Genomic DNA, 7,923 nt, shown 5'->3' on the forward strand with positions numbered 1-7,923 from the left:
AAATTGATATTTTTACGGATTCAAATAATTAACAAATAATAATATTTAATTTGATTTGATTAATTTAATTCGATCGAGGACCAAATTAACCATTAAAACATCCCTACATATTACGGTTTCGGGCTGGTTGTGAACCACAAATTCTTTGAGCTTTATTTAAAATCTCCCATGGCTAAATCCAGTGATCAAAGCAACAAGAAACATGGAGCCGACCCAAGATTGAACCCAATCATTGATTTCAAGAATTAGCTTTTACACGGTTGACAACATGCAATCCTGCTAAAAGATAACAGCTGAATTTGTATTGGCGCTATTCTCCTACTTATCCATCTCACACATTATATCTATGGCCATAAAACATTTCAGAATACTAAAACCAGAACCACAACTTTAACCGAGACTGAAGCAGAGAGCTGCTGCCCGAGAAGAATGAAAGGCATAACGCTGAGGGAGAGCGGGTTGGTTGTTCATTCACTCTTGCCCCCATGTCCTAAACCTCCCAGCTCTTTCACCTCTCGTTTGCTTTCTTACAATCTTAATTCTCTCCCCAAGAAACAATCTTCCAAGCTATCTTCTCCACACCAAAGTCTTCTTTTCTCCAGGTACCCTTGCATTTCCTTTTCAATCCATTTAAAGGTCACTGCTTTAGAGCTTTTTCCATGTATTTATAAGATATTTTTATACGTAGGTGTTACAGAAATTGTGTTTTAAGAACATGTGAGGAGTGGTTTGGGGACCTTCTGCAAAAGGTCACTAAACAGCAGCATGGCCTGGTAAGAATTCTTAAATCAAGTTCCTTGCTTCTTTGTGAGGTTCTTTTTGCAATATAGTTCTCTTGGCTTACAAGTTGTTTACATGTATTTATTATCTGATTGCTTCGTTTTCGACCAGGGATATAAGTATGTCGAATTCAAGAAAAGGGAAGAGACTGTTGCACTGGGGCACAAATCAGAGGATTGTTGTGTTTCGGATCATGAAAATACAGCTTCAAATTTGGCTGTCTCAACTACTTTGTTCAACCATGCGCTAAAGTTTATGGTTCTTTTTGGGTTGCTCACATTCCAAGGCTCACTACCTGCGGTTTCTCTCCCGGATATTGCTAGTGGGTTGCAGTTCCTTCCTAATGTAGGAGACCTTGGTGATATTAGCACAGGTTTTGCTTCAGTGAGGAAATCTCCCTGTAACTTCTATATTAGTTGCATTTTTTATTATTATTATTTAAATAAAGGCCTATGCATAATTTTAAGCATTCAAATGCTTCCTAAATCACTGTGCTTTGCAAAGTGAGTTCAGAAGGAAAATGACAGAAAAAAACTCTGCTAAACTTTCTCCTGTTGTTTAAAGTTTTTGTAAATATGACAACACATCTTCAATAGCAGTAACTGAATCATTTTCTTTTATTTCAGGCATTCTTGCTGATATTTTTCTCAGAACTGGGAGACAAAACCTTTTTCATTGCGGTAAGACCGAGTCCTTTTAGTAATATCTCGTTTGTGCTATAGGAGGATACATTTTCTAGCTCAATTATTTTCAACTTTTAACCATTTTCTTTTCCGTTATTACCTGTGCATAACTGTCGAGTTCACCCTGGTTTGCATGTTTTATTTGCAGGCACTTTTAGCTGCTAGAAATTCTGCTGTTGTAACTTTCATTGGGACTTTTGGAGCACTTGCGTACGTTGTTCTGCCCATGCATGGTGATTTATAAGTCCTTTACACGTTTTAATCTCATTACATGAGATGCTCATAGGTGTGTACTTCTCTCAGAACAGACATGAAATGTCGTTTTAAAAGATGAAGTGTTTTTTCTATTATGTGCAGGGCAATGACAATCGTATCTGTTGTTCTGGGAAGAACTTTCCACTATGTTGATGAAATCCTTCCGTTCAGGTTTTTCCCTTGAGATTTCTTGGTAGAATGAATATGAAGACTCTGGTTTAGCTTAGATCAATCAGTTTTCGTATTATGATTAGTTTGGTTGGTTTAAATATATACATATATATTTTTTCTCTAACATCTGACTATTAATGCCCAGATTTGGTGAGGCTGATCTGCCTATTGATGATATTGCTGCAGTTTTCCTTCTGGTATATTTATCTTCCAACTTTTGGATTAGGCTTTATTTGTCAGTTAAAGATGGGAAAACACATTATATGCTCAGAAGTGTAAGATACTTTAAAAAAATTGCAGGTATACTTTGGAGTTTCAACATTGCTTGATGCTGCTTCAAGTGATAATCAAAAAGCAGAAGATGAACAAAAGGAGGTCAACTCACCATTTCTTTATATGATGTCTTAAGATACGTACCTATGCATGCATGTAGTTTTTGACTTGGCTTGGTTATTCAAGCTCCAATACTGGTCCATTTTTTTCTAGTAAATGATTTGATTTCAGAGTTTATTTAAATCAGTTCCTCTTCTTGTGGTATGAAACAGGCAGAATTAGCAGTTTCAGAATTTTCTGGAAATGGAGCTGGGATCTTAGCTGCTGCTAACACTGTTATTAGCACTTTCTTCTTGGTTTTTGTTGCCGAGTGGGGCGATAAATCATTCTTCTCCACAATCGGTCAGTTCCAAAGCACTTGGTTTTCTTTTTTTCTCGCTGTCTGAAGACGTTTCGGAGCTTTCAATGAGGATTGTTATCTAATCATAACATGTTTTAGCTGGTGACATTCTACCAGGGTGCTTCTCTATAAAGTATTTACGTCTTTTCTTTTGTTTTTATGCAGCACTAGCGGCAGCCTCTTCTCCTCTCGGAGTCATCGGAGGCGCACTGGCTGGCCATGGTGTTGCTTCTCTGGTAACTCATACTTGAGCATAAAGGAATAAACAAAAAAAAAAGTCTTCCTTTGATGACATCATTGCAGTGTCTCTACTTCTATATTTGATAGTCGTACTGCTACAAATCTTTTCTATTATGTAAACTGCAATTGCCAAATATTACTCATCTCAATAACCCATTTGACATTAGTTACCAGGACCCTTGTAAAATTTCCACTTTTTCTTTAGAAATCATACAGATACTAAATTCCAAATTCTTTCTACAGCTTGCTGTTTTAGGAGGATCTTTACTGGGCACATTCTTATCAGAGAAGGTAAGCTTTGAGCTTTCAACCTTCTTATCTCTTTCACCAAAGGGCATCATGGGGTATTTAGCTTTTCCTTAATGCGTTTCATTTATTAGTCTTCCTTGGTTTCTTGTGCAGGCCATTGCCTACATCGGCGGTACTCTCTTTCTCATCTTCGCTGCTGTAACATTGTTTGAGATTGTGAATTAGAGGCTGAAGTTAGATACTAAAATCACATTTTTTGTGCGATTATTAATTATGACTTAATTCTTTGTTCCTCCTGGACTTATTATCATGAATCTGTTACTGAATCAAATCTTGATCTGAAACATGGAATGACAATGAAAACTCGATTTCATGCATAGCCATAACCCTAAAAACTAATAATTGAATAACTAATAACATTATTCTCCAGAAACAAATGGACTAATTGAGGAAACTATAACTGTAATGCAAAGGTGAAATTTAGATTGGGAATCCATTCCAGGAACAAAGTAATTAAAATCCAGGAATATAACCAAGACTCCTGAAAGTATGCCAAGAAACTTCACATCCTGCCCCATGCATTTTTCTTTACCTTAGCTAGGTGCATCCAAATTGCAGACGTTTTCGGCAGGTTTGTGTTGGAACCGGGCAACCCCTTCCCTGTATGGAAAATTTATGACTAATGAGAGTCAACCAAGATATTCGAGAATGGAACAAAATTCTGATTTGCCATCAGGCTCTAGGGTAGCTGCCTCCACGAACCTACAAATCATTATATGCTAGACTTTTGCTCAGTTTTAGCATGTGTGACAATACTCGATCTGACAACAACAATATGCAAAAATATTATCAAATTGAAAATGTACAGACTACTGTTTATGCCTGGACTGGATCATAACCCAGTTTTTAACAGTTTTTTTATTGATCAATGTTCAAACTTCCATTTCAAAAAGAGTGTGCCACATTAATCCCAGTGGGAAGAAAGGCAATATTGATAAGGAAAAGCAATTTGAATATAAGAACATATTACCCCCGTACCATATTCGAAGATAAAGCATAGCTCTTGATAAACTTTTACACTTTACGAGCTAGTGTCCTCTGCTTTGTTGCATGCTGAACTACTTTTTCTTCTACAGGCAAACCCTTCCTCCGCCTAACAGCATTAATGAGCTTTCTTGCAGTATTCGGAAGAACACTAGAACCATCACCAAATTCTTCTCTCTCCTCTTCTGTTTTTGGTACAAAAAATGGATCCTCAGGAAGTGCTTCCCAGTGACTAAGCACAAGAAGGGCACTAGAAGCCCCAGATGTCCATCTCCTTAGCTCATCAGCAAAACCAAAACTTTCAGAAACTGGCACATAAGCATGCACTGTAAAAAGAGGAGAACCTTCCTGCATTTCTTCCTTCAAAACTCGGGCTCGCCTCCGGGCAAGCACTGCATACATGGGGCCCAAATATTCAGTTGGAGTATTCAACTCACAAAAGTACATGGCTTCAACAAGCCTAGGCTTCCTCTGAAGCACAGCTGCTCTACAGGACTCTTTGACCGCTGTCATTATCTGTCCAGTGAAAAGACCATACTGCTCAGATAGTTGGTTAGGTTCTGAGTCACCAGCCTGCACAGTTGAGGGAGAGATATAAGCTTCAACGACAAAGGCTAATCCCCACATTGGTTCATCACATAAGGGGCCAGCTGCAGTAGCCAATTGAAATCCAGACATCAGACTACTTTCCAGACTCTCTGCTTCTCCATAGAGTGGTTGAGTCAGTTCCAAAGATGTAGCAGCAGTATCACTAGCACTAGAATTATCAGCAAAGCCCAATCTCAGAGATACATAAGGAGAGCCATGTATCAGAATAGTGCCACCGTCATTTTCCATTTTGTAATCCGGGGTAAAAAGAATGTTAGGACCAACCTGCCTTGGACCAAGTGCCCAGATCCTCCTAAGAAGTTTGAGCCATTTACCTTTGCAGTTTTCAGCCTGATCCTTGTCATTTTCATGTCCACACGAAAAATCACTCTCCAGAGCGTCAACAATGCGCTTTCTAAGCACTTCAATCAGGCCCTCATTTTCACTCAGACTTGATGTATGCATTTCCAAGCTTTTGGCACTCTGCCCCAGTTTACCTCCAATAATATCTGAGAGCAAATCAGAACTTTCATGAAGCACCTTGGTTAGTGTCGGTGGAAGTTTCATGACTTTAACACAGATGGTGCATCTTCCATTCGAAGTCATTTTTTCAACATAGTCCGAGCCAGAACTAAACAGTTTCACATCATCCAGCGTATTAGATAAATCGCCCTCAATAGTCTCTTTATAGGACACAAGAGGTGGAGAGACTTCCAGGCTCACCTTTGCAAATCTCTCCTTCAAATCCTTGATGCATCTTTCTAGATGAACCTCACCAGCAGCGGCTAACACATGTTCCCCTCTAGAGGAAACAGTGACCTCTACAAATGGATCAGCTCGATTCAGAAGCCTCAGACCTTTCATAAGAGCACCCATATCTGCAGGATCAGAGGGTTCAATTGCAACCCTTAGGGTAGGGGAAACCTGAAATGCCATACTTGAGAAAGGCCAACAGTTTCTTGTGGACGAAAGAGTTGCACTTTTTAATATATGCTGGCCAAGCCCACGAATTGCTACTATATTCCCAGCCCTCGCACATGTCACTGGTTTCAGACCTTGACCCATCATCAAATATAAGGACTGCAATTCAGCTTCCTGCACATGCTTCAGCATCGGTTCCCCTCTCAATGGATCATATAGAGCTGAAAGCACAAAAACTCTTTGTCCTGATCTAAGAACCCCACTAAAGATCCTAGCAAATGCAAGGAAACACTCCTCAGATTCACTAGTTCCATTTTCTTCAGTGAAATTGTTTAAAATCTCCCCTTGTGCTCGTTGGGGAAGCATCTTTGTTGGAACTGCAAACATCTTCGATACAAAAGCAATACATGGTGCTTCAAGGCTAGAATCACAAGCTTCAACTGACTTTCTCACTAGATCGGCCTCTGCAAGCACATTAGAGTCTACCCCTTTATCAAGAATCTCTCTTTTGGGAAGCAAACGTGAAATCCTAAGTGATTGAGCAGAAATAGGATCTGGCATACACTTTACTACCATTGACAAAACTGCATTTGACAAAGGAAGCCATCTACTCATGACAGCTTGAAGCAAAATCTTTGGGTCCTTATTCTGCAGTTCACGAGGAGGGATAGACAAATAAAAAGATTTAATCACTTTCTCAAGTGTCCCTTTGTCCCCATCTGGTTCCAAAGCAGCGTGGTAAACCTGCCAAAGTGGTTCAAGAACAAACTGCACAAACATTGGTCGTGCCTTACTTCCTCCACCTAATCCCTTCTTCCCAACAATCATCTTGGTCTTGGGATTGAAATAGCGAGGACCCCAGAGCGCTTTCTGAAGCGCAAATGTACTTGCCCCGAGCTTAGAAGCATAAAAATTAGCAAACTCAGTAATTGTAAAACCCCACCCATCCAAAGCACACACAAATGCTACATTCCCCTTTTGAGGCTGAAAAGTATCCTCCTCATCATCCTCTATGGACTCCAAATTCTCATCAGTCACCTCACCAGAAGGGCCAGCAAGTATGGAATCAACATCAGACAAATATTTCTCTGACTTATACGTACTCATAATCCCATTGACCTCAAGAACAATCCTCAACAACCGGTTATAAGCTTCCATGGGGCTCAACTTTAATTCGCATATCAATCTATCGATCTTATTAAGAACTAAGCATGGGGTAACCTTCTCAATCCAGGATTGTCGCAAGACTGCGTGAGTTTGAATATGAACACCTTCAACAGCATCAACCAAAACCAATCCACCATCACTCAACCGTGCAGCAGTAGACACCTCACTACAAAAATCCATATGACCAGGGGAATCTATAAGGTTAATGTCATAGTCTTTATAATGAAGAGCTATAGATGAACTCTTCATCGTTATTGCTCTCCTTTGCTCTTCATCAAGATAATCCATAAACCTAAGTTTACCAGCTAATTTAGGGTGCAGTACACCACCACCTGTCGCGGCTATCAAATGATCAGCTAATGTGGTCTTACCATGATCAACATGTGCTAATATGCATATATTCCTAATCTTCCTAGTATCAGAGTCACCCATTGTTTTGTTCTCCTCTAAGTTACAACAAGAAGAAGAAGATGAAGAGCTAAATCAACAAAAATACGATGTATAAAGTATTGGGAATCTTAAAACAAAATTACGTAATTAGGGTATATTGATAGGTATATTGATTCCCAGGCATTATATACTACAAAGGGAAAGAATTCGTATCTGCACTCACCAAACGATTTTAGCTTCAGCGCGGCACGAAATTGATCTTCAGAGGTACAGCTAAGGTTAATTGACGGCGCCCACAACCAATTTACCTCCGTGTTTGCTGGAAACGAGTTGAAGAAGATAAGGTAGGAATTGGGAGCAAAGGAGAAAGAAAGAAAGAAGAAGGATTAAAGACGGGGGAGGAAAGGAGAAGATGGCGCTCAACCAGTGGCCTTAATAAGGTGTTATATCTTCGCACAATCTCACACGTGGCTGCTGCTCTTCAATCTGTAATCTCGTTTCAAATTGAGACATACAAGTTTTCGTTTTGGAAATTAGGTTTCTTTTCTCTTGTTGAGGAAGAACTTTCTTATCAGTCCTTTTGGGTCTTCGATGCCCGTTGTTTCCCTAAAAAATAAACTTTCCTTCCAGGCCATGGCCCATGATTAATAGCACAAGCAAATAGACCAGCCCCAAAGACAGTCTTTTTTACTGCAAAGCTCTCCTTATCTTCTGCCACTCACCCTCATCACATTCGGTGGCGGATGCACTAAGCCCCTGTAC

General features: G+C 39.6%; 2 protein-coding genes across 3 annotated transcripts; one reads left to right on the plus strand and one right to left on the minus strand.

Moving 5' to 3' along the window:
• Window positions 1–286: 286 nt before the first annotated feature.
• LOC120193710 (GDT1-like protein 1, chloroplastic) lies at window positions 287–3,340 on the plus strand. The gene is made up of 12 exons (XM_039196145.1): window positions 287–602; window positions 689–773; window positions 892–1,164; window positions 1,407–1,460; window positions 1,612–1,673; window positions 1,821–1,889; window positions 2,035–2,086; window positions 2,190–2,264; window positions 2,435–2,564; window positions 2,728–2,798; window positions 3,046–3,093; window positions 3,205–3,340. Exons 1-12 carry the CDS (start codon window positions 430–432, stop codon window positions 3,274–3,276), a joined length of 1,164 nt encoding a protein of 387 aa, XP_039052076.1. The 5' UTR covers window positions 287–429; the 3' UTR covers window positions 3,277–3,340.
• Window positions 3,341–3,488: 148 nt separating this feature from the next.
• LOC120193708 (elongation factor-like GTPase 1) lies at window positions 3,489–7,719 on the minus strand. Of its 2 annotated transcripts, XM_039196142.1 has the most exons (3): window positions 7,385–7,719; window positions 4,090–7,217; window positions 3,489–3,711 (listed from the first exon to the last, which is right to left on the minus strand). In XM_039196142.1, exon 2 carries the CDS (start codon window positions 7,201–7,203, stop codon window positions 4,126–4,128), a length of 3,078 nt encoding a protein of 1,025 aa, XP_039052073.1. In that variant the 5' UTR covers window positions 7,204–7,217; window positions 7,385–7,719; the 3' UTR covers window positions 3,489–3,711; window positions 4,090–4,125. The 2 variants fall into 2 exon arrangements, with proteins under 2 accessions (XP_039052073.1, XP_039052074.1); XM_039196143.1 differs by lacking the exon at window positions 3,489–3,711 and having other exon boundaries at window positions 3,940–7,103; window positions 7,385–7,717.
• Window positions 7,720–7,923: the final 204 nt, after the last annotated feature.

The sequence above is a fragment of the Hibiscus syriacus genome, unplaced genomic scaffold (assembly GCF_006381635.1).
Source record: "Hibiscus syriacus cultivar Baekdansim isolate YM2019G1 unplaced genomic scaffold, ASM638163v2 tig00116996_pilon, whole genome shotgun sequence".
NCBI lineage: Eukaryota > Viridiplantae > Streptophyta > Magnoliopsida > Malvales > Malvaceae > Hibiscus > Hibiscus syriacus.

Excerpts from the sequence above, each read along its gene's own strand:
- LOC120193710 (XM_039196145.1), top strand. The coding sequence starts at position 430 with ATGAAAGGCATAACGCTGAGGGAGAGCGGGTTGGTTGTTCATTCACTC. Across the intron at positions 1,165-1,406 it reads TTAGCACAGGTTTTGCTTCA|GCATTCTTGCTGATATTTTT; the intron begins GTGAGGAAATCT and ends CTTTTATTTCAG. Across the intron at positions 2,799-3,045 it reads GCCATGGTGTTGCTTCTCTG|CTTGCTGTTTTAGGAGGATC; the intron begins GTAACTCATACT and ends TTCTTTCTACAG.
- LOC120193708 (XM_039196142.1), bottom strand. The coding sequence starts at position 7,203 with ATGGGTGACTCTGATACTAGGAAGATTAGGAATATATGCATATTAGCA.